Source organism: Brachypodium distachyon, chromosome 4 (genome assembly GCF_000005505.3).
Source record: "Brachypodium distachyon strain Bd21 chromosome 4, Brachypodium_distachyon_v3.0, whole genome shotgun sequence".
NCBI classification, from domain to species: Eukaryota; Viridiplantae; Streptophyta; class Magnoliopsida; order Poales; family Poaceae; genus Brachypodium; species Brachypodium distachyon.
The window spans coordinates 41,442,098-41,467,521 of NC_016134.3; the positions used below are offsets into that span (position 1 = coordinate 41,442,098).

Below are 25,424 nucleotides of genomic sequence, written 5' to 3' on the forward strand. Positions count from 1 at the left end.
CGGGTTTTTAGGAAACCCCTTGGGTTTCAGTTGACTTTCGTGTTCATTCATGTGGTTTCAGTGGGGGCTTTTCCGATCGATGGTTCTCATCTTAATTCGACGATGTATACTGCTCGGGTTTGCTGGTCTTTTGGGACCTTAGCACAACAAATATCACACCGTCTACTAACACAAGCTCTCTTTTGGCAAGCTCCCGGCAACCGTGATGGAGGGGCAAGAATGGTGACCCGCCGGCTCGTTCTAGTGCTTGTTGCCGTTGCTAGGTGGCAACTTACTACTACCACGGTGGCAAATTTATATATTATTGGATGGCAACTATAATATACAAATCATCACAGTTTCTTGTATGAATTTATCATGTGGTAATTTGTTACTAACAAGTGGCAACTTGATATATTGGGTGGTAATTTTTAGGCGAAAAAATGTTGCGGAAACATAAAAAAATTGTGATCCTTTTGTTACCCACAAGTTGCCATCTTATTTTGAAATATGTTACCACGTGGCAACTTACTACTACCACGGTGACAACTTCATATATTATTGTACGACAACTATAATATAAAAATCATCCCGTTTATTTTGTGTGAAATTACCACATGGTAATTTGTTACTAACAAGTGGCATCTTGATATATTATTGGGAGGTGTTTTTAAGAAAGAAAAATGTTGTCAAACATACAAAATTGTGATCATTTTATTACCGGAATATAATGTACAAGTTACCATCTTACTTTAGAATAACTTACCACATGATAATTTGTTACTGATAGATGGTAACTATTAAGACAAAAAAAATCATCGAAAGATATCAAGATGAGATTTAGTTTTGAAAATCTCATCGAGACAAAACTAACCGTAAAGATGGATCGTAAATCAGGTTTACGGTGTAAAAGTTAGAACATTTTAACCTCATGTCGATAATCATCGCAACATGCATGCAAACTAAGCAGCCCAGGCCACTTACTATCGTACGCGCTGCAAGCCCCAGGCGCGAACGTCGGGCGTTAGTCCTTCCCCCCGCCTGTATTACCTAGAAATCATCCATCCAATCGCCGCAAAAGCGGTGCATGATTGCGGGCTGAGGCGCCTCACACGGCGCGCGTGAGGTTGCCAGCACGCCAGTTTGTTAGTTAATTACGCTTTTTCCGTTGCTTCTGATCCAATCCAGCATTATTTAGCAACGGCCGACGGGGAAGAAGCGATGATGGCTGTTGTCTGGCTGAGACGGCACCAGAGGAGTCTAAAATTATCCAATCTGATAATGGACAGTGCTGACCAGAGACGTTCCCCAGTGATACCGGAGAGCTCCGAGTGTGCCCCCTCCAGTTGGAATGGCTTAAATTATTGAAAGTTGGATCCAATTGTTTGTTTACTTAAGCAGACCGCAGTAGTACTAGTACCATTCTACCACTTGAGTATGAGTGTTGATCTAATCGGGCATCTTAGTCAATTAATTACGCATAAGCTGGCCTTTCAATCAAGCAGCAGCGAACTGAAGCCGATCGAGAAACCACCGCTGGATCCCGACGTCCAGATCCTTGGCGGAGATCTGCATATCACAGAAAACACCCCGAGCATCCTGAAGTTGATGCACAATCGAAGATATCGTGGGATAGCCACGGGTCACCATTTGGCGTGTTACCTGGCAAGAAAAGAACCACGCAGCCACGCAGGAAAGACAGGACAGCAAAAATCCTCCATCTGGGTACTACTTGTTGGCGTACGAGCACAGCATCCAACAAGAAGCAGATCACACGTCGCGGTCAGAGCCATCCCGCCCCAATTTCCCCCATCTGGTAGTACTATTACCTGACGCAAATCCAGAGTGATTTGTTCATCTCGCCACCCTTCTGAGACAGGCCGAATGCCAGTCCGGCCGGATGCGTGCAGGCAAACCACCACATCTGCTGCCGCTGCCAGCCTCATTTCCCCTTGTACAGTTCAGAGCGCTTACTGCAGTACGAGTACAGCTTGACAGAAAGAGTCTGTGATCCTCTCTGATTCAGGAAAGGGCAAGAAGGAACGATGATGTCTCACCTCGTAGTACAGTAGTTGTTTTAGCCGTATATTCACCGAAGACAAGGACCCTTGCTGGTTGCACCCGTACCACTGATCAAAAAAAAAACAAGAATTCTCGACATAGGCATTCCGTATGCACCAAAGAACGGAGTCAACTTGTATGGATCCGGGAATTACATGACTAAGCACGGGTGCTCCATCAACTGCCCTAGTTATGTTCCTTCCTGGCATCTCGCACGACCGCACCTCTGCACCAGCAGCGACAGGTAACTGAAATACCGTCATTAACATCATAAATTCAGAACCTAGAAAAACAAATCTGCCTTGGAAACGGTTTAACCGTTAAAGTGTAGTACCAACAAGAGGAAGCATCAAATATTCCAGTTGATATGAAATTGAAGAGGAGGAATAATGTAATGGTATTGCCAGTAGATCTGCAGTGGGTGGAGTGCATACACAGCATAGTCGAGGTCCAGAGGAAAAGTGTGTTTTCAGCATTTACTTCTGTAATGGATGATACACCCGCTAAGGTGTATTCTAGAAGAAGAAAAGTATTTCCTTGTGTAGTCAACAGAAAGAACAAATGGCCAGAAGTTGAAGGGGGTAGAACTAGGGAAGCACAGTAAAAACCTCACGGATTGATTCAGCAAAAAAAAGATGAATGATGTCCTTCAGAAGAATCGACTAATCGGTTTCTACCGAATCCAACCATACGCTACAGACAGCAGCAAATATAATCCTGCACGAAATGACAGAATCTTGATGAAGTTACCAATAGAAGGGGAGCTACAATTGGGCCTGAAGGAATCCTCTTGGTGCTAATTTGGGTTTAGTCAACGATGCAAGGGGAGATATAATTGGGCCTGAAGTCTCAAAAGTATTCATTCACGTTGCAGCAATAAAGCATCAGTTCTGGATCCAGGCCCTTGCATTGAGAAGCAAAAAAACATCAGCCCCGGATGCAATAACAAGTCCAGCTCATCCTAACGGAGACAGCAGCAACAACAAAAAACCAAGGGGCACATCATCTTCTTTACTCACAGAGGTGGAAAGTGTTATTACAGGGCCAGCGTAAGCTGTAGCATGAGAATTTACCCAGAAAATGTGGATTTCAGCATGAATGAATAATTAAACACCTTTTGCAGCAGTTAAAGGAATGCCTGATAATAATTAAAGCAGTAGAATTGGTTATCAAGTAGTACCATGTATGCACTGTCAGTGCGACCACAGATGACAAAAACAATAATAAACATAGATAGCATCATCAGCATGGTTAGTAATCTATCGTTACACATTGGCACCCACTTTGTATTTATTTCGAAGTATACATTACATGAGTTGACCTATCCACTCCTGGGAAATATACAAGGTCTACAACAAATAAGGGTAAGCAACAATCCAAAAACAAAGAACCCCATACTGCTCCAAACAAAAAGTGTCCATCTCCAATTCCAGAGTATTCTCTTGAGCAGAGGAAGTTCAGCCTCAAGCTTTAGTGATGCGGCATATATCTCTGGGATGCCTGCACCAGGACTAAACTCAGCTCGTTGTTTCAGTATTATCCTTACTCCTGTTATTGGTTCAAAAGCCTCCTTAATGCCCCTCATTTTTAGTGTGATAACCTGAGATTCTGAGGAATATCCAGACAAAAGAGAAAGACTTTGGAAAAACGTTTCTATGAAATGCATGTGAACACTCTTGAACTTTAGCATGCACGGTTGACTCGAAGCAGAGACCACTTTCCCATCTGCAGATAGAAGCTCTGCTCTTACCTGAACTCAAAGGAAGAAGGCAAATCAGATGGAAACACAAATCAGTGTAACCAATGTGGTGTGTATAATCTATAATAGTGTCCATATACTGCTAAATATGACGGGCTCTGTGATTGGAGCAATATTGCGCATACCATACATATACTATGAGCTCTCAACTTATAATTTTTAAGGACAAAAGCATGAAGTTGGTACATGCCTTGTCATTGTTCAAAAGTCTGGCACAATCGGTTGGAGAAACATACATTTTGTAATGGAAGGACCCTTTAGGCAAAAACGGAAAGTTGACTTATATCTCTCTTACAGATGTATGGTTGGTCTGGCTGCATACCATATATGCACAGAAAACATATTGTGGCATGCTTTATTATGATACTTAATTTTATTTTAACAAAAAATATGATACTTAACCAAAAGCATGAATTTAATGAACTTCATAGATGACTCAAACCATTTAACATTGGCAGCATGACACCACATTCACTACATCTGTTGCACCAAATATGTTTTAGATTCACTAATTCACCCTACCTGGCGAGGCTTTGCATAGTTTAATTTACAGAACAAAGTACAATAGAATTTGAATTTTTCATAACTTCCTTGGCACACACAAAGCTTCAAAAGTAAGCACAGTACAAAGCAGCAACCGCAGACTAACCCTCAACTGATACCACATATAGAACAAATTTCTTCAAATCCATAACTATGCCTTCTAATCCCAGTAGCTATTTTGCAAAATGGGAGTTGAACGTGCACATCAAAGCAGTTATTAACTTCTTGTTTCTTACTGTTTACCATGTATGCTCTGAAATTAAGTGATAATATCACGTAAAATGACTTTGACAAGGACCACTACGGAAGGGTACCTGGAAAACTCCCAGCCTCCTGTTGTAATCTGATTCAGGAAGCGTCAGCGACACCTCGAGCTCCATCCGTTGATTCGGCGGCACAAATCGCCACACCGGCACAAACGCCATAGGGCTTGGCTTCGTGTAATCAAAATTCAGGTTCTCTGTCATTTGAACGGGCTCCTCCACCATTTTCCCCACCAACAGTCCCCCTCCGAGGAACGCCATAACGAGCAGCGAGCACAGAACCACACAAACGTACACGGCCCAGAGCGACCCCCATACCAGCCTCGCCACCACGCGCCCAACCCCATCCCCTCCTCCGAGCCACGTAGTCACTGCGCCGGTGGCCTGTCCCGCCGCCCCGAGAACCCACTCCCTCGCTTGCCGCACCGACCCGACCGGGTCGGTCACGAAGAGGAACCACCATTGCAGCAGGCGAACGGGGAACGTGAGGCAGCTGACGAGCGCGTTGACCTGGAACACCACCGCTTTGATGATGACAACGGCGAGGGACTCGAGAATGCTGGGCGGCGCCGCGGGCCTGTAATCCCGCGCAACAACCTCTGCCTCCGCCTCGGCATCCTTCTCGTTCGGTTCCTCCTCGGCCGGCGAGGGAGGGCGGCGCGCACTGGTGACATCGGAGGATTCGGGCTCGGCCTTGACGGGCTCATCGACCCCGGTTACGGTGGAGGCGGCGGAAGCCGAGGGGGTGACGACGTGATCGGGTTCCTTCAGGGATTTGGCGCGGCGCGGGCGGCGGCGGAGGGTGGAGGAGGTGTGGGGAGGGGAAGGGAGAGGAGGAGCGGGAGGGGGAGGGGGAGGAGGAGGAGGATGAGAAGGAGGAGGAGGGGGAGGAGGCGGAGGAGGAGGGATGGAGTCCTGGGCTTCGAAGAAGGCGTCGTCGGAGGTGGGGGATGAGGAGGAGGACGCGGCGGCGGGTTCATCTGCATCCATGGGCGGAGAACCGGAGAGGCGGCCGCTGGATGCGTGGTCGGCGAGGGGCATTAGGAGGTGGGCGGTGCGGGAGCATGGAGAGGAGGGATTCCTTGGAAGGGGGGAGAGAAATTGTGACCGGTGGGAGAAGACGGGCGATAGCATTTTCTCGGTTACGCCCTTGTAGTTTGTATTCTCTTTCAAAACCTAAGCATATTTTTCTTTCGATTTAAAACAGCACAAGTATCACGTGACAAAAACCACCGACGAAGAGAACCGGGGAGCGATCTGTGCTTGCGAGGAGACGCAGGGTCGTTCGCGCAAATAGACCCGACGATCCTCCCACGTGTTGTGCTGCTTCGGCGGCATCGCCACAGGACGCCACGCCACCGTGTTCCCTCCGGGTTGCCGCCGCCACGTGTCAGTGCCATCGCGTCGCCGTGGAAGAAGCACAGAGACAGCTGCGCAAAGCGGCCGCAGGTGACGAGAATTACGAGGAAAGCGAACAGGCGAAGAAGCGCGGCTTGTTGTGGGCTTTTCAGCGGGAATCATTACCATCGCGAATATGGCCCGCTGGACCTGCCGGATCTACTACCTGGGCACGAGGAAAAACAAAGGCCACATTTTGTTGCCCACGCCGGTTTTCTGAGAAAAGAATGGCTCGTGTTCGTGCGCCGCGCCTCGTTGACGCTTGCCAGCCAGAAGGCCCAGAACGATATTTGCTAAGGAAAACAGAGGATTCTTTTTTTTTTAGTAAAGTCCGTTTTAAACCTTGTGTTTGTAGAGCTCGTCCAAATCGAACCTCCACCTCTAAATTCCTGAAGTTAGCGTCCTAACCTTTTTAATCCCGGTCAAAATTAACCTTTGATTCGTTTGGCTGGCCGGGAAAAGAGCAATCCTGACCGGTATTACTAACACCTCTTATTTACACCCACTGACATCATGGCCCCACGTGTCATGTTCATCTTCTTCCTCAAGTTCAGTCCATGGCCTTCTGTAATATGTTTTCAGCGGCAAGAAGATGAGGAGAAGATGCAGGTGCAGCAAGGCGTCTGTAGGAAATTTAATTTTACGGCCTACCCTATTCCTCTGCAGGAACGTCGACCTCGTCCTGACTCAGGATCATCTTCCGAAGTGAGCAGCTGGCATCGAGTGGCGGAGAGGTATCCTGGAGACGTTTGCCAATTTCCAGCCGCGACGGAATGTCCTAGCAACATTAAATTTCTACGGCAACTAGCGGGTAGCCAGTAGAAATAATTCCGTAGCTTACAGTAGTTCAACCATGGAGTAGATCATGTCGCATGAAGTTCCTCGATTATCCTGTGCAAGCTCCCGTAGCAATGGAAGTGAAATTAGTAGACTAGTAGATTGCAGGGAGATTGTTTCTTCCTCAATTCCCGTGTGCAGCCACAGAGACCGTCGTTCTGAATGATTCGAACTTCCACGGCACGGACGAGTTGTCCATGTTCTCCTGCGCGCGGAGGCCACAGAAGCGGCGAATCCGGTGGAGGAAGAGGCTGGAGGCGCCTCGGGACGAAGTGCAGCGGCCGGCGGGGCTACGGAGAAGCAGCCGACGGGGCACGCCGCCTTGATTCGAGGAGGCAACGGTGGTTTCCGGCGGCGAATCTAGTGAAATGAGCTCGAGGAAGAAGATGAACATGACATGTGGGCCATGATGTCAGTGGGTGTAAATAAGAGGTGTTAGCAATATCGGTCAGGATCGCTCTTTTCCCGGCGAGCCAAATGGAACAAAGGTTAGTTTTGACCGGGATTAAAAAGATTAGGATGCCAACTTCAGAGATTCAAAGGTGGAGGTTTGATTTGGATAAGCTCTACGAGCACAGGGTTTAAAATTGACTTTACTCTTCTTTTTTGGACGATGGGTCTTGAGTTTGATCGCCGAGAGGATTCTTCTTTTGCACTCGATTCTGCACGCGAACGGAGTTACGTGCTTGAAAATCGCAACGTGAAGTAGCAGAGCCTACCCGCCGCCAGCTTTACAGCTGGTTATTACGTTCTGAATACGAATTATAATGTGGATCGAGCCGCGCGCATGCATATAGTAAGACTGTATCTATGTACTACAACCATGACTTGGTCAGTTCCAGCAAGTTGCATGCTGCCCCTTTCTTTTCCTACGCTACGCCGCTTGCCAAGCTTAAGTCACTTGACCTCCATCTCTGTGCTATAAGAATCCTCGCTTACCCAATATCTGCCTCACACACATTGAAACCATCTCGATCGATCACCTCATCATCGCGCATGGCAACGATGGCGAAACTCGGCTGGTGCTGCTTCTTCCTGGCGGTGGGCGTCGTCGCGGGTCAGCCTCCCCCGTCTCCCTCCGCCTGGACCCCGCCTCCCCAGTCCGAGGTCCCCTCCTACGCGAACGGCCAGCCCTACCGCGCCAGCTACGGCAAGCCCAACCGCATCTTCACCTGCGACGACGACTTCGGCAAGCGCTGCGTCGCGCAGTGCCCGGACCTCTGCCCCAAGTCCTGTTTCATGTCCTGCAGCTACTGCGAGACCACCTGCAGTACGTCGTCCACGCCTTTTCCCCCGTCCATCGACAAGGAAAAATAATCGTGTTCCGTTAGCTGTTGGTTTTGAGTTTGATCGGTGTACTTGTGCAGGGTGTGTATACTTCCCTGGGACATCGTGCGGCGACCCTAGTTTCACCGGCGGTGACGGAAACACATTCTACTTCCACGGCAGGAAGGACCGGGACTTCTGCATAGTCTCCGATGCCGACCTCCACGTCAATGCCCACTTCATCGGTAACCACAACCCCGTCAATAAACGTAACTTCACGTGGATTCAGGCACTTGGCGTCAGCTTCGGCAACCACCGCCTCTACGTCGGTGCTCGTGGGGCTGTCTTGTGGGAGGAGGAGGAGGACCACATCGAGATCAACTTCGACGGCGAGCCTATCACCATTGACACCGCCAACAATGCCAAATGGGTGGCCAAGGACTTGCCCCGTTTATCTGTGAAGCGCACCGACGCCGTCAACTCCGTCGATGTGGAGCTCGCGGGCGTGTTCAGAATCTCGGCCAGTGCAGTGCCGATAACCGATGAGGACTCTCGGATCCACAAGTACGGCAAGACCGAAAAGGATAGCCTCGTGCACCTAGACCTCCGTTTCAAGTTCTTTACCCTCACCGATGTTGTGGATGGCGTGCTCGGACAGACCTATCGGCCTGACTATATCAATAGGATGAATGTCACTGCCAATATGCCCATCATGGGGGGCGCACCAAAGTATCTCTCATCGGGGCTCTTCTCGACGGATTGTACGGTCTCCAAGTTCCACCGCAATGGTGCCACTGGTCGTGGCGTTGCCCTGTCATCGTAAGTCACACTCTCCTGTGTGAGTACCATGGAATAAGTCATTCTAGCTAGCTAGTGCAAACATCTGTGCTAGCTAAGAGAAAATAAGATTGACGAACCACTTGTATTATTTTAAGTTATCGTCTATTGATAAGTTGTGTCAAATCTTAATCAATTCTCCAAGTCTTTGGAGCAACATCTAGATTAAATATCAAGAAATCACAATAATTGTGATATAAGTTTCAGAAAAACACAATCCTTTAAAAAATTGGCTTGAGCACCTCTAGTACGGGCCCTGGGCCTGTCCCTCCTCGGGACAGATGTTTTGGTCAAGTAATTATGGCAACTGATTATCTGCCATTGGTTCATCACGTCGATTCAGACATATGAGATAACTTTTTGTTTCAAGAATGCAACCCAGCGGGTGCATCATCAATTAAAAGAAAAGAGCCAGAAGGTTAGTACAACGCCGAAACGGCTACAACGCCACTCATGGCAAAAGACAAAAGGAAACTGCAGCCTACCAAACAAACTACTCGCCGCGAGGGCCGAACCAACACCCCTATTCCTAATGAGGTCGGCAGAGCACCACCGATCCATCTCCTCCCGGACAGTATACAAGACCCAACGGACCGAAGGAGACACCCCGTTGAAGACAATGTCATTACGATGGCACCAAATGATCCCAAAGACCAGATTGAAAGCCGTCATGAAGTCTTTCTGCCTTCGCGGCGAAAGGGGCCGGGAGGTCCACCACTCCCGCAAGTTAGTTCCCAGACCGGGGCACCAATCTCCGTGGCCCCAGCAAGTCAACAGTTGCTGCCACACCTGACGCGAGAAGACGCATCCCACCAGCAGGTGAGAGATGGTCTCCTTATCCTGGTCGCAAGGGGGCACCTTGGCAGATGCGGGAGACCACGCTTGCGAAGCCGGTCCATGGTCCAGCAGCGGCTCCGAGCCGCCCACCAAGCGAAGAACCGGCAACGTGTAGGAGCCCTAGAGTCCCACACCGCAGACGCCATCGGATCACGCAACTGACCCTCAATATATCAAGCAGGTTCTCTTATCTCGGCATTTCATCTTGCTAAGTATTGTGAGCGCTCTAGTTGCTCATGGCGTCATGTAATTCCGTGTTGTATCTAGGAAACTCTATGTAATAAAGTTATCTACCCAATAAAGTGCTGAATTAACTAAAAAAAACCGAGCACTCTCACTAACAAAGGTAACTTGTTGCTCATCATGGAAAGTGAGATGGTTCTCGCGAAAGAGTTATTGTACTTGTGTTTTGTTCTTTTATGCTTTTTCCTAGACGAAGAATCAAATTGAAGTAAATGTTTGAACCTAACAACTAAGTTATTGACCGTTTTACGGTTGCATTCCGCCTCGTATCATCAAAACTAGATTACACGTGGTCGGTGCCAATAGTTTTTTTATGCAATTATTGTAGTGGAGTTGTTTTCTGCTATATATGTGATGATTGTGGCCAGTGGTGGTATGCCGATTGTTTCCTTCCATGGCCCATACCCTTGTATTTTCTATCTGAATGTAAACAGAACAAAAGCTGTGACCTTTCGTAGACGATGATACTGAATGTTGTCTTGATAAACTGTTTATTAAGAAAATTCTATTTGAATTGGTTTTTGTAAGATATTTGGAAAATCAACGCATAAATCTACGAGACCAGGAAAACCGAAGTAATCTCTACCTAATAATAAAAGGAGCAATGCTTCCTTGGTCATCGTCCGTCAGACAATTTGGCGTTTTAGTCCTTTCGTTCATGAATAATCGACCCGCAGTCCACACGTCGTTAGTTGGGATCCCCTGCACGAGAAGGAAACTCAGCCACGGTCGCTCCGCCCAGCCCGATGCCGCGGCCGTCGCGTCGCCCAGTCCGATCCTCCCTCGCTGCTTCCCGTCGACATTGCCACCGTGTTAGGGTTACTTACTATTGGGAGTGAGAAGCTCTGTCGCTTGCAAACTATGATATCCCAAGGAGAGCCGGAAATTTGGGGATCTCGAGGACAGAAGAACGACACTTGACGGAGAAGGGGAAGAAAAGTACAATACAGGTACAAGGGAGACGGAGGAGTAGCTTGGTTTGCTTCGTCCATCCGCACATCGTATTCTGAAATCACAAGGCCCACGGCAACCACAACAGCTTAAAAAAAACATAGAGAACACAGAAGTCAACACAACGACTGTGGAGGGCTTGGAGGCCAAAAAGGCATTGCCCGCAGCGAAGCTGGCCGAGCTTGGTCTTGTTGACCCGAAGAGGGCAAAAAGGTTTGATTTCACAAAGACTCCAAGTAGCTTTTTGTCTTCTGTTAAGTGGTTGTGTTATCCACGTAGCGACATTGAACCTAACATTTTGGTTAATCTCAACCTTAAGATAATCATCTCACAAAACATAAGTGTGAATTTTCGCGTGCATTAGCTTTGTATATGAAAACGAATGAAATTAAAAGGCCATGGCAATGCACAGGCACTGTGCTAGTAACAAAAAGACCCGAAGAAAATACGAAGAAAACACACCTCCCGCGTAAGAACAGACTCTGCACAAAGACCGCCCAGCCGCTAGCCGCTGGCTTGCTACGCCCTTCACAAAGGGTAAACCCCTTCCGCCGCAGCAAGCCCGCAACCGGAGTTGACAATGTAATGTGAAGAAGCAGCTGTATGCCGTCGGCTTTACAGCTGGTTCAGTTACGTTCTTAAATCTTAATGCAAGGCTGATTAATGCATGGATCATCGAGCCATGCATGCACGCGGCATGAATATAGTAAGACGTATATAGCCATGTCAACCCTGACTTGGTCAATTCCAGCAAGTTGCATGTTGCTTTCTCTCTCGCCATACGTCACTTCCCAAACTAAGTCACTTGATCTTCGATCCAAAAAGAAACTAAGTCACTTGGTCTCCAATTAAGCATCTACGAAGTCGCAGCCCTCATCCATGCATCTCTCTCACGTGTATAAGAATCCCTCGCTACTACCTGTAGCTGACACACACACGCGCGCATACATAAACAGAGAAATCTCGATCGATCACTTCGTTGGGCTAGTGCATATGCTAGCAATGGCGAGGCCCGGCGGCGTAGCTCAGGAGGTACTGGTGGTATGCTTCTTCGTTGCGGTGGTGCTAGCGCTGGGCGGCGTCATGGGTCAGGAGCCTCCCCAGTCCCCCACCCTGTGGCTCCCGCCTCCCATGCCCGTCCAAGCCTACGCCGACGGCCGGCCCATCGTCGTCGACCGCAGCAAGCCCAACCGCATCTTCAGCGGCTGCAACGACGACTTCGGAAACCCCTGCGTCACGCAGTGCTCCGACGCCTGCCCCCAAACATGCCAGTTCTTCTCCTGCAGCTACTGCGAGACCACCTGCAGTACGTCCACTCTTTCTCGCCCAACCGGAAAAGTTTCTTTGTCCATTTAATTAGAAATAAGTAATGAGAGTGAATCAGCAATAGTAATCTCGTTTGTTCATTGACTAGCATAGATAAACTGGTCTTGATATTTCGTATGTTCGAGAAAAAAAATGATTGACTGGTTTTGAGTCTGATCCGTGTACGCAGGGTGTCTGTCAAGGCCCGGAACAGCGTGTGGTGATCCTAGTTTCACCGGTGGCGACGGGAACACCTTTTACTTCCACGGCAGGAAGGACCGGGACTTCTGCATCGTCTCCGACACGGACCTTCATATCAACGCCCACTTCATCGGGAACCACAACCCTGCTAATAAGCGCACCTTCACGTGGATTCAAGCCCTAGGGCTCAGCTTCGGTGAACACCGCCTCTACATTGGCGCTACTGGGGCCGTTGTGTGGGAGGAGGACGAGGACCACATCGAGATCAGCTTCGATGGCGAGCCCATCGACATCGACACCGCCAACAATGCCAGATGGGTTTCCAAGGTCCTGCCTACTCTATCCGTGACACGCATTGACAACTTCAACTCCATCAATGTGGAGCTTGCCGGGGTGTTCAGAATCTCGGCCAGTGCAGTGCCAATCACGGATGAGGAATCTAAGATCCATAAGTACGGCAAGACCGACAAGGACAGCCTCGTGCACCTTGACCTGCACTTCAAGTTCCTTTCCCTCACCGACTCTGTAGGTGGTGTGCTCGGCCAGACCTATCGACCTGACTACATCAACAAAATGAATGTCACTGCCAAGATGCCCATCATGGGAGGTGCACCGAAATATCTCTCATCGGGACTCTTCTCGACAGACTGTGCTGTCTCTAAGTTCCGCCGTGGAGGTGAGGCCAATAAAATCATCACCTCGGCATCGTAAATGGAGCGCCATCAGAATACCACAATAATCTAATATGAAAGAGCATATCCATGGCACCATGAAATAATTAAGTCATGTTACAAACATGTAGGTCGAGTGCGTGCAAAGAACGTAAGAGAAGTAACAAGTTTGATGAATCCTTGCGTTAATAAAGGGTTGATTGTCCATTTATAACTTGTTCAGGATTTCCTTGAAATGTGAAGTAAGTTTCTAGGCCTTGGGAGTTGTGAGGGATCCATATGGAACTTGTATGAGGCGGCCAAAGGTTGAAATAGACGTATGTGTAGCCCCCCGCCCTCCTTTCCGCACCCGCGCAACTATACTGCTAATAAAAAAAATCTATATGCATCGTTGGCAATTCTCTTGAAGCTCATTGCGAATCCACCACAACAGTTGGTTTGAGAGGCAGAAGTTCTGTTGTGCTCTAGTATGAAGCTTCGTGGAGAAACCTGCTAGCTAAATCTCATACGATACTGAGCACATAAACACGCGAACGAAGCATCAACACCAATACACAACTAACATAAAACTAGATAGTACATCTCTAACAACCTTATTCAAACTCGTGGTGGATTCATAACACTGAGTTTGGAGAGGTAAAAGTTGTGCTTCAGTCTGACTAAATGCTTGGTGAAGTAATCTAATATTCGTCTCTTGTAAGGCACATACTAAAAACCACTTGAACACATGAAAAAGCATCCACACCAATATGTGTGGTGAATATTTATAGTAGCTATACTATCTACCATCGGATAAAAGAAAAATAGGTGTAATGAGGAAGACATCAAAATCCTCAAAAGTCCACCAGAACCAAGATATATGTGTTTTGAATGGAGCATAACTTGCAACTTAGGTTTTGCACCTGAACAAAAAACTGCAGTCATTTTCTTCGTTTTCTAAGGAACTAGTACTCCTAGTGAACTACAGAGAAAAACAAATAATAGGACGTGAGAGGTAAGATGATTTTAACCAAAACTTTAGGAAAGAGATTAAAAACCGATGGCCATAATCCGCAATAGCTCAGGCCCCCTCATTAATTTTCACATGCTACAATACAAAACGCTAAAATTACCAACCCAGCCATAAGTGCGCCCGATCTATCCCTTCGGCCCCCCAAAATAACTCACGAGGACGAACACTATCGCAGCAAAGGCGGGGGAGAAAAAAAAAGAGAGAGAAAAAAAGGAGAAAATCCCGTTTTCTCCGATCGGAGCTGGTGGTGAGGCGACGCGACCGAGACGAGGCGAGATGAGGGGGACGAAGCGGCCGCTCGGCGTGGTGACGTCGTGGGTGCGGCGGCAGCCGCCCAAGGTGAAGGCCTTCCTCGCCGTAGTCACGGGCATGGCGGCGCTCGTCTTCATCCGGTTCATCGTCCACGACCACGACAACCTCTTCGTCGCCGCCGAGGCCGCGCACGCGCTCGGCATCGCCGTACTCATCTACAAGCTCACCAAGGAGAAGACCTGCGCCGGTTTGTTTCCCCCCTCCCTTTCGCCCCCGTTCCCGTCCACAAATCCATCCTTGGATATCGCTCGATCCGTGCGATTGGCGCTCGAAGCTAGGGATTTTTAGGAATGTTTTGACATTTGGAGGATTGCTGGTTTGTTATCGGGAATATCTAGGAGGCGGCCGCCACCGCAGATTGGATTTTTTTTTCGATCTATTGTCCCTCCCTGAAGTCTCACTTAGTGACAAATTCGTACGAATTGATTTGTTTATGTAGCTAGAGAGATGCGTAGGCAGCCTGTTGTTTTTGTATAAGATGACACTAATTACAGATTTCGTTAAATGTAAGCGTACCATGTTAGAAAGTTGTGATAGATACCATCATGATTGCGAGGATATTTGATTAGAGGTATGAAAACTTTGATTTGGTTTGGCTGCATGGAAGCAAGTTGAAGAAGCATGCCTCTTTCAATCCTATATAACCTTGTCCAACTTTTAGAGCGCTGTCATTCAGAGGCTTTGGAATAAGATGATGGGAGTGTCTACCCTGACCTGGTTTTGAAATTGTGTCTGGGTATCATGGAAGCTATGTGCAGATTAATCTTGCATGAAATCATATAGGTTTGTTTTGGAGCAAGTTTGTGTGGAGTGGTTAACTTGCTATGTTCCCATTACTTAGGGAGCAAACTGTCCTGACGAAAGATTTATTTTTGCAAGTTTTCTCCTTCAGTTGTTTGGAAGTCCATATGCGTAGAGTGGATTTCTTGATAGGCGAGTTGATTTATTGTTGTTGGTACTCAAAAATCCAACCTTTTAAACCTTATCATTAGAATTTTAGGAGACAAGATTAATAAAGTAGTCTACAAATGATTAGCATAAACATATTTCTTGTACTTATATCTGTGGATGATAGGTAATGTGATGGGTGCATTTGTGTCCGTATGGGCCCAAATCTGTAAGTTAAGTTGTTTTGCCACAATGGGGATCCTATTTCTTGACCTATTGACTGAACTTTGTTTGATGTACAATTTATTGATGATATTTTTAATCCTCGACTGGCATATATGTCTAAGTTTTTTTTGGCTTTCAGCAGATTCGTAGTATGCCTGTTTGGAATCATCAGAATGTTAGAATGTGCATGTCCTATTTATCATTTGACCTCAACTTACAAATAGTTATAATTCAAGCTGCCAAAATTGCTCTAATATTCATCACTCAATGTATATGTTTTGTCTACTTTGTTACACGATTTGCAACCGTAAATACTAAATAACATGTTCATGAATATGTTGTTTTCTTTAATCAGAAATCTGAGAATGCAGCACGGTACTTCGTTTGTGAGATAATAGTAGTATAAACCTGCTACTACGTCCGGCCGGAATTACTTGTCTTTGAGAATTACTTGTCTCAGATTTAGTACAAAGTTGTACTAAATCAACGACAAGTAATTCCGGCCGGAGGGACTAGTATTTTAACTGTTTTACCGTACTAGTTTTTTATGTGGGACACGAGCTCTCTGGTTTACTAAGAATCTGAATGCTTCTTTCTTAAATCTTGCAGGACTATCCCTCAAGTCTCAGGATTTAACTGCATTATTTTTAGCCGTTAGACTATACTGCAGCTTTGTCATGGAGTATGACATTCATACCGTGTTGGATACTGCTACACTTGTGGCTACACTTTTTGTTATTTACATGATTCGGTTCAAATTGAGGTCAACTTATATGGTGGACAAGGACAATTTTGCATTGTACTATGTGGTAAGAACACATGAACTCCTATCCCTAACAATAAAAAATAATAATATGAATTTAGGTTTAGGTTTTCAAGCATAAACTGGGTGGCTGTGATGTTCACATTTTGTTGCAGTTTGACTACATGAGCTAAAACTGAACTTACCAATGCTCAGATCAATTTTTATTTTCTTCTCTGCAGGTTCATAGCTATACTTGTTTTTTGTGTGTGCTATCCTTGATTGGAAACCATGTTTCTATTTTTTTTATGTGGCTTGCTTGCATGAAAACTACAGTTTGCAACTTGTTCTAGATCACACCTTTCTGTTGCTTGTCTGGATATCGATAGGCTGTTTATCGTCTTTGCTGCCTTTCTTATTTCTAAGTTTTGTACTAAATTGAGAGAATGATGGTACATGATACTGACTCCTTCATCTAGTGGTACGTGCTATGATAATGTTATTGTCCAATCTATCTACAAATTTGTTCTAATCCCTCTGATCCATAATAAGTGTCCATCGACACTTATTATGGATCGGAGGGAGCAGTTGAAATTGCAATGATAACAACTATGGATATCAAGATGATTACTGATCTCCCACCCTGGATGACTTGTCGTGGTAAATGGTTGAAGCCTTGTAAAGCCATTAAAATTTCTCTCATTAATGGATATGTATAAATGCTATCCAAACCATGTATCACTAAGTGGAAGCGTTGAAACTTATAATGGGCTACCGGATTGTTTTGCTTGTTCAGTCAGTTATAATGCTCACAATTCTCTTAGTAAACTTGCAAGGCATGCCAACTTATTGTATTGGGTTATTTTTTGTGTTACTTGAAGGTGGTACCTTGTGCCGCGTTGGCGCTACTTATTCATCCTTCAACATCTCACAACATTGCAAACCGGTTCAGCTGGGCGTTCTGTGTTTACTTGGAAGCTGTTTCAGTTCTGCCACAACTGCGTTTGATGCAAAATACTAAGGTAAACAATAGCATGCAATTCCCTTGACTACAAAGCAAAGTCTTTTGACCAACATTTTCCACCACCTTTTGCAGATTGTGGAACCGTTCACAGCTCACTATGTGTTTGCACTGGGGGTTGCGAGGTTTCTTAGCTGTGCGCACTGGGTTCTTCAGGTTCGTCTTCCATACAAATCCTCGAGTTTCTTTTTATATGGGTCATGTTTAATGATCATCTTGTAAGATGACTAGCATTTGGTATTAATGGCCAGCACTCCAGAACTTAACTTGCAACCAAATGATAGGCAGTTGTTGTTGCTGTCATCTGTGTTGTCTTTGATGAGTGATCTTCTGTTAGTTACTCAATATGTGTGCTTTTAGGGGGCATCATTATTTAACAATCTTGTAATGTGGTGATTCTTGCTTACCTTGGTTTGTTCTAGCAAAGTTTGATATAACTTGTGGCAAGCGCAATTTCTATGGTTATGTAATTGAGCAGTTCTATATACATGCGCATGTGAAAGTCGCGTGTTCATGAGTTGAAAACAAAAACCCCCATCCAGATCATGGACTTGACACTTACTCCCTCCGATCCTAAATTGTTGTTGAAATATTACATGTATCTAGACGCTTTTTAAGAATAGACACATCCATATTTGAGAAAATTTGAGTCAAGAATTAGGATCAGAAAATACTCCCTCCGTCCCATATTAAGTGACTTTCTATTACATGTATCTAGACACTAAAAAGGCATAAATACGTCCATATTTGGGCAAATTTGAGTCACTTAATATGAGACGGAGTACATGTGTATGGAGATGCCATGCATCAAGTAACCAAACTGAATTGTGTAGGTTCTGGATACTCGTGGCCGTCTGTTAACTGCTCTGGGCTATGGTTTGTGGCCGTCTATGGTGCTCCTATCAGAAATCGTGCAGACATTCATCCTTGCAGATTTCTGCTACTACTATGTGAAGAGGTAAACTCCTATCACTGAGGCGGATAATAGAATCTAATTCCGAACATAACCTGATGAGGCGTTTGTTGTGCTGCAGTCTGGTTGGTGGGCAACTGGTGCTACGGCTCCCCTCCGGGGTGGTGTGAGAACTTCAGCGGAACACACAACTTGTTGGCTAGGTTCACCTTCTGCGTCTCTCGCCAAGCCCGAGCCCAGAGCTGTTTTTACTCGATGTTTCAGTTACAACTGTTAGTCAGAAAATTAAACCAGACATAGGTTGTTGATGCTGACTGTTTATAACTCCGTATGCCCTGACCTAATTTGAGTACTTAGCTTTCCATATGGTTATCGCAATTTTTAGAACAGCATGTCAGTTATGAACTTACGACAGTGCCCTCATGACATCAACCTGTGTGAAAAACTTGTGATATGAAATGTATGCTCGGAAGCATCGGACGAAAGGCCATACAGCATTGGAACTGTCGAGCCGATGCGAAAGGCCCGGTAAACTAATGTGCGCCTTGCTTTACCGGCTGGGCACGAGCAGTTGCCCCATGCTTTGTTCCTTGCGTGTCACACCGGTTCCGTGTGGACTGCAAATCTTCGGGTGTTTGTTGGCCAAACAGCCAGCAGTGGAAAGTCGATGGCCTTATTTGGCTTCTGATGAAAAGTCGATCGGAATGAAGCCATGACGGTCCTGCGTGCGGACCCATTTCGTTCCCCCTTTCACCTGAGCGCGACGCGGCTGTTAAAGGTTGCCATTTTTGCCGCGGCAGGAGTCCCCTGTTCCGGTGCAGCTGGAATGCTGGATGATGCGGGAGGAGATGGTTTATGGAATCCATTTTTTTCCTGTCAAAAAGAAAAAGGAAAAAAAATGTCCGCTTGGTTAAATCTCGATACAGCGACAGGCAGTTTCTCTATCTGAAATGAAAGCTCGTGAACTCGCTGCAAAGTTTCCAGTTCTGACCAAAAGCCGCTCAATACCTGAGTACAAGGCCCACATTTGCTGAAATGACCATATATGTCGCCAGTTTTGAAAATGACAACTTTACAGTGAGTCTGATCTTTTTTGTTTGGAGTGGCAACTTTATCTCGACGTGGTTCCGGGCGAAATTTCTGTATCGAGTTCTGCTGCAAGGATCCAAGAGAAGGAAGAGAAATGAGCCGAGCCAAAGCCGCGCACGGTCAGAGTCGGTCGGTCTGACGGCGGGCCCACAGCACCGCATGAGCCCGTTTCATCCCGTCCCGGCCCAATATAAACCCGCAGAGGCGCCGACCCGACAAACCGATCGAACCCGACTCCTCCTCTCCATTCCCCTCCCCTCCGTTTCGCTTCTCTCCTCTTCTCATCTCGCGTGCTCCCCTTTCCAAATCGCCTCCGCCTCCCTCTCCCACGCACGCCACGGCACACACGGAGAGAGGGGACCTCCTCGGCGGCGGCCGCGAGACGGAGGAGGAGGGGGGGCCGGCCGCCGCGGCGTAAAGGGAGGGACGTCGAGATGAGCGACACGTTCTGCCCGGACTGCAAGAAGCACACGGAGGTGGCGTTCGACCACTCGGCGGGGGACACGGTGTGCACCGAGTGCGGCCTCGTCCTGGAGGCGCACTCCGTGGACGAGACCTCCGAGTGGCGGACCTTCGCCAACGAGTCCAACGACAACGACCCCGTCCGTGTCGGCGGGCCCTCCAACCCGCTCCTCACCGACGGGGGCCTCTCCACCGTCATCGCCAAGCCCAACGGCGCGCACGGCGAGTTCCTCTCCTCCTCCCTCGGCCGCTGGCAGAACCGTGGATCCAACCCCGACCGCTCCCTCATCCTCGCCTTCCGCACCATCGCTAACATGGCCGACAGGTCCTCCTCCACCCCTCCTCCTCCTCTGTAACGTTCCTCAATTCGTCTCTTCGATCCGATCGAAATTATGCATGCGCTGTGGCTCGATTTGTCTGAGAGATGTAGTGGTAGGATTAATCAATCGCCCGTCTGTACACCGCTATCCTGATTTGGGTCTGGGGTGATTGGATTTAGGAATCGAGGAGCGTATGAAGGATTTATGTTTGGTCTTAGTTGGTTTCTAGAGTAATTGCTCCGTAGAGGGTGTTAGGGGGCTTAGGGCTTGTGCTTTATCTCAGATGGTGTGGATCGTGTGGTTAGGTGGTGCGTGCTTTTCACTTGGATCTGGAGGGGAAGGTTCCATTCGAGAGTACATGTAGATCACGAATTTTGGTTAATAAAATGGATCTCGTGAGGTACTGTAACATCTTAGATTTTCTTTGCTTGTAGGTTTGGCACAAATTATATGATAGGCTTGTCGCACTGTCGAATGATTGGGTTATGCACTTATAAGCATTGGCAAAATGTTGGTGATGCCATTTTAACGCCTAGTATCTTGAAGACTTGAAGCATGCAATTGATCACTTAGGTGCCTAGCAGTTGCAAGATGATCCTTTCCATGAAAAGGCATGTGCAATTGTGATAGGCTAGTGTATCTAGAATGGGAAACTTTTAACTTTATAAATTAGTGCAAGAAATATTTGACTGAAATGAATAAAATCATACTCCCTCTGATCCTAAATTCTTGACTCAAATTTGCCCAAATATGGGTGTATCTATTCTAAAAAGCGTCTAGATACATGTAACATTTCGACAACAATTTAGGATCGGAGGGAGTATATTACTATCAGCAACGCAAATATATTTGATGAGTATGCTGGTTTACTACTGAAATAGTTTGAGCATTTTTGTGTGTAACATCTGGAATTTGACAATACATTTTCATCTCTTCTGCAGGTTGGGTCTTGTGGCTACTATTAAGGTAAGAAACCTGATGGTTCATTATTATTAAAGTACTCATATTATTAAGCTGGGAACAAAATATTTTCTACTGCTATGCTTGCATGAGGGTACTAGCAGCCAAGCAAGGATGAGATTGTGCTAATTAGTCGATTAAGTGCATGCAGTTTGGTGTGATCAGATCACACACCCACCGTGGTCCTTGAAATATTGGAAGTTCATATAATCTCAGTTCTGTATGTGAAATTTGCATGAATGTTTAAAATCAATAAGGTTGTTTCTCTGGCACTTACAAACCTTTGCCCTAGCATATCTGGTAACACATTAGGGATCAATGTCATGTACTGCAATGAGTCCTTTTGTTGTAAGAGAACATCAGCATAAAACATTATCCTGAATGCCTCTTGCACAGTTATTTCAAGAGACTTATATACACACTAACATAATACTGGTTTGCAGCAATTGTTTACTTATTGTGTTATTTTGTGTTACCATTCTCAAGGACCGAGCCAATGAAATCTACAAGAAGGTGGAAGATCTCAAGTCTATCAGGGGCAGAAATCAAGATGCCATATTAGCTGCTTGTCTGTATATTGCTTGTAGGCAAGAAGATCGTCCTAGGACTGTAAAAGGTGCATGATGTTCTAACAAATTTATGATTCTGTAAACAAAACTCAGCAGATTACATTATCTGATGCCATTGTTTGCTGTGTTCGGATTTTTGCAGAAATATGTTCGGTTGCCAATGGAGCAACAAAGAAAGAGATTGGTCGAGCAAAAGAATTCATAGTGAAGCAATTGGAAGTTGAGATGGGTCAATCTATGGAGATGGGAACAATCCACGCCGGAGATTTCCTGGTTTGTTGTTACTTAGCATATAAAAGATCCAAGCTCTGAAGTTGATAATTTACAAGCATGTAATGTAAATCTGCAGAGGCGTTTCTGTTCAACTCTTGGGATGAACAATACAGCTGTTAAAGCAGCTCAGGAGGCAGTTCAGCGCTCAGAGGAGCTTGATATAAGGTTAGGCATGTTCCTACTTTGTCCACAGAAGGCTGACTTTCTATCATGTTACCACATAGATAACAGATGAGATTCCCTGAAATGAACTTTTTTGGTCTAGTTAGCCTCAACATTGTAGTTTTGGCCTCTGAAGTCAGTAAGTGCCGTTCAGCTTCATGCATAGGATGGTTTACGTAGGTGATCTAATGAATCATTTAAGAACTGGTATGAACTTGAACGGCAAATCTGGCTAACTTGTACCCCATATACCATGAGTAACCGATTTGGTAGAGGCAGTGTATGGAACTTCAGGGTAACATGGAAGTACCTCAGGTGCTAGTTTTGGACTCTTTAGATATGAACCTGCTTTTACTCGTCAATTTTCTAGTAGCTGGACCTGAAAATTTACGTTCACACTTCACTGTAATCTGCTGTGCAGGAGGAGTCCAATTTCAATTGCGGCTGCTGTCATTTATATGATAACCCAGCTCTCAGAGGACAAGAAACCACTTAAAGGTCTGAGACGCCTACCTATTCCGTCCTTTCCCTTTGCCTGCCACTTTCGATGAAATAATATTAACACCAGTATGCGTGGTGTTCTGCAGATATTTCCTTGGCCACTGGTGTGGCAGAAGGCACCATCAGGAATTCATACAAGGATCTGTATCCCTACGCCTCGAGGCTCATCCCAAACACCTACGCCAAGGAGGAAGACCTGAAGAATCTCTGCACACCGTAGGAACCAATTTACCATTTCTTTCTCCCTTTCCTTTTCTCGTCCATAACTTTGGAATTAGGTTTGTTTGGAGAGGAGTTTATGTTGTTGCGAGTGCTTCACCGGGCCATGTATATCTCCCGCCTAATTTTATGTGCATGAACCTGTCGGAACGAAGTTGCCTCGAAGCTAAGTTATAAGATCGGTTTACCTTTCTGATAAGCAGACACAAAGATTTCAAGCTGTGTACACGCACCGACATAGAGCGTTTGCAATATCCAACTCTGGAGTAGTGGCTGCACGTACTGTGCAAAGGTAGAGGATAACGGTATACAAGAGACTAGGAGAAGTTTCAAGAAGAGCGCTCTTGCCAAGTTCTTCAAGGACGACTCAAAAAAATGTCACGGCGGTTACTCTCTGGCATAAAATTTTATCCAACAATCGGACTTTAAACTAAAGAGCAGTGCTGATTAGTACGATGTTTTCCGTAAGAAATTAGTACGATGCATCAGGTATATTGCTCATGGATTTCCTTTTACTGTGTTGTCGAGCTGTGTTTGGAATGAGGAAGAGGACCCCCGCGTCAATGGAGGAGGGCGACGAGCTGAGCAGGAGCGGGTCGAGGCGGAAGTCGAACGAGGCGAAGAGAGGGTGCGAGGGTGGAGCTAGCCGTCGGGGAGCGAGGCGGCGGCCGGGCCGGTGGAGCAACGGGAGGCGCGGCCGCGCGGGTAAGTCGGCAAAGCGCGTGTGTGCCCCGGGGGCTTTGCCGTGGACAAAGACGGAGGGAGGGCGCCATGGCGAGGGCGGCGAAGCTCTGGATGCTCATTTACTTGCTCCCAATGGACTTGTGTTATGGACTTGTGCTGGGCGATCATATTATTTTCATAATTTGTTCTACAATTCGTAGAACTATATTCCCCGCCAAAAAATAGGAGAACTATTTTTTTTTAACATGTACAATTATACAAGCTTTACAAAACATGAACATCATTCGATATCAAAATATGAACACCATTCAGCATAAAAATGGGCGTCAACCCAAAAACCAGAACGCTATGCAGCGAGACCTAAAGGCTTCAGAACCTGAATCCATTGATCTCGAACGAAAGCACGTACGGAAGGACGTAGGATGTAGGCAGGGTGGCTAGCGAAACCGGAGACACGACGACCGATGATCCAACCAAATTAATAAGCAGAGCAGAGGACGAAGTGGAATAGAAAATGGAGGTGTCTTCTTCTCGCCTGATAAAACAACATCGTCGTTCCGAACCGCCGTCTTTTAATGTTTTTGAAAGGTTCGACGTTGGAGACTAAATTTGGGCAAAAACTCCAACTGGCCTGCTGACCTTACCGGTGGAAGACACGTCCCTCTGCTCCGTCTGTGTTTTTCAAGGCCTCTTTGGGTACCTTCAGCTCATCCGGTGGTATGTTTGACATTATCAGGCACACAACGCCAGGTCTCGCCAAGGCGCCAGAAATATTGCGGCGGTCTATTTCAACCCCTTTTTGATGGTATTCGGTAATAAAAAACTGGCAATCGATCATTCATGATCCAATACTACATCCGGAATCAAATCGAAGTTTAATCACTGAGTTCCTTTCTGACGACTTCGGTGATTTATGGAACACATGGTAGTCCGCACTATACTTTATGGAACTAGAGCTAGATTTTACCATCATTATATGTTTGATTATATCTATGCAAGGTTTCGTTATTCCACCTCGTGCCTACACTCTGCATTTTTAACACTTGCATATTAGCTTTGCATTTTTACTTCCATTTTTTATTATTGCTTCGCCTATTTGAACTTCAATTATATTCAACCTCTATGCATAGACGGTTGTGACCTATGACATTAACACCTCGAGAGGATGCTTAGCTTTACTTACTTGCTCCTACAATCCAAATGCCACAATTATTCTCCGCACTTGTGGGTTATTAGTTGGTAATCATCAGTTGAATATCAAGCGCGCTTTAATTCCATGGACACATAAGCTTTCAGGCCGACAAGGAGAATCTACTAGGGCAACATGTTATCGCCTTACGTCTTCCTTATATGCATTGAAGCGCTCACGGGACAACTAGCGCATGGGGAGGAAAGACGCAGTTGGCGGGCATTAAAGTATGCCTCGAGAGTAAGTAACTTACTCTTTGCTGACGATTCTCTAATTAATGTAGACTATCCACATGATGCAACCTATTTAAAGGGGATTTTAAATGAGTATTGTGCAGCCTTGGTTAGCGCGACAAATATAGTATCTTTCCCAACCCCAATACCCGCATGGAAGAAGAGGAGAAAATACATGGCATATTAAACATCAAGATTGAAGCGCTACAAAAAAAATCTTGGACTCCGAGCTATAGTTGGGGTTGAGTGTAGCGATAGCTTTCGGTACCTGGTTGGCCAGGTATGCCAACGAGTCAATGAATGGAAAGAACTAACCCTCTCAACAGGAGAGGGGGCAAAGAGGTGCTCTTACCCAAACTATATTCAATCCTAAACAAAAACTCGCAAAGGAATAACTGATGCCATACCTCAATATTGGTGGGGTGACGAAGACAATCATAAAAGGAAGCACCGTTTTGCCTAGTGTAAGATGTGTGTGCCGAAGAAGCAAGGTGGGGTG

At 46.2% G+C, this 25,424-nt stretch overlaps 5 protein-coding genes across 5 annotated transcripts; 4 read left to right on the forward strand and 1 right to left on the reverse strand.

Moving 5' to 3' along the window:
• Positions 1-3,249: 3,249 nt before the first annotated feature.
• LOC100828137 (seipin-2) lies at positions 3,250-5,732 on the reverse strand. Its single transcript, XM_003578462.3, has 2 exons — positions 4,657-5,732; positions 3,250-3,790 (listed from the first exon to the last, which is right to left on the reverse strand). Exons 1-2 carry the CDS (start codon positions 5,644-5,646, stop codon positions 3,362-3,364), a joined length of 1,419 nt encoding a protein of 472 aa, XP_003578510.2. The 5' UTR covers positions 5,647-5,732; the 3' UTR covers positions 3,250-3,361.
• Positions 5,733-7,815: 2,083 nt separating this feature from the next.
• Positions 7,816-9,034, forward strand: LOC100839742. The gene is made up of 2 exons (XM_003576724.2): positions 7,816-8,110; positions 8,208-9,034. Exons 1-2 carry the CDS (start codon positions 7,837-7,839, stop codon positions 8,927-8,929), a joined length of 996 nt encoding a protein of 331 aa, XP_003576772.2. The 5' UTR covers positions 7,816-7,836; the 3' UTR covers positions 8,930-9,034.
• Positions 9,035-11,921: 2,887 nt separating this feature from the next.
• On the forward strand, positions 11,922-13,409 carry LOC100840044. The gene is made up of 2 exons (XM_003576725.2): positions 11,922-12,280; positions 12,470-13,409. Exons 1-2 carry the CDS (start codon positions 11,968-11,970, stop codon positions 13,189-13,191), a joined length of 1,035 nt encoding a protein of 344 aa, XP_003576773.2. The 5' UTR covers positions 11,922-11,967; the 3' UTR covers positions 13,192-13,409.
• An 884-nt stretch (positions 13,410-14,293) lies between these two features.
• Positions 14,294-18,749, forward strand: LOC100828437 (putative ER lumen protein-retaining receptor C28H8.4). Its single transcript, XM_003578463.4, has 6 exons — positions 14,294-14,662; positions 16,198-16,397; positions 17,212-17,352; positions 17,427-17,507; positions 18,185-18,309; positions 18,386-18,749. The coding sequence occupies exons 1-6, from the start codon at positions 14,440-14,442 to the stop codon at positions 18,432-18,434; spliced, it is 819 nt and encodes a 272-aa protein (XP_003578511.1). The 5' UTR covers positions 14,294-14,439; the 3' UTR covers positions 18,435-18,749.
• Positions 18,750-19,561: 812 nt separating this feature from the next.
• Positions 19,562-23,021, forward strand: LOC100828741 (transcription initiation factor IIB). Its single transcript, XM_003578464.4, has 7 exons — positions 19,562-20,140; positions 21,077-21,101; positions 21,582-21,711; positions 21,807-21,937; positions 22,014-22,102; positions 22,521-22,597; positions 22,687-23,021. The coding sequence occupies exons 1-7, from the start codon at positions 19,788-19,790 to the stop codon at positions 22,818-22,820; spliced, it is 939 nt and encodes a 312-aa protein (XP_003578512.1). The 5' UTR covers positions 19,562-19,787; the 3' UTR covers positions 22,821-23,021.
• Positions 23,022-25,424: the final 2,403 nt, after the last annotated feature.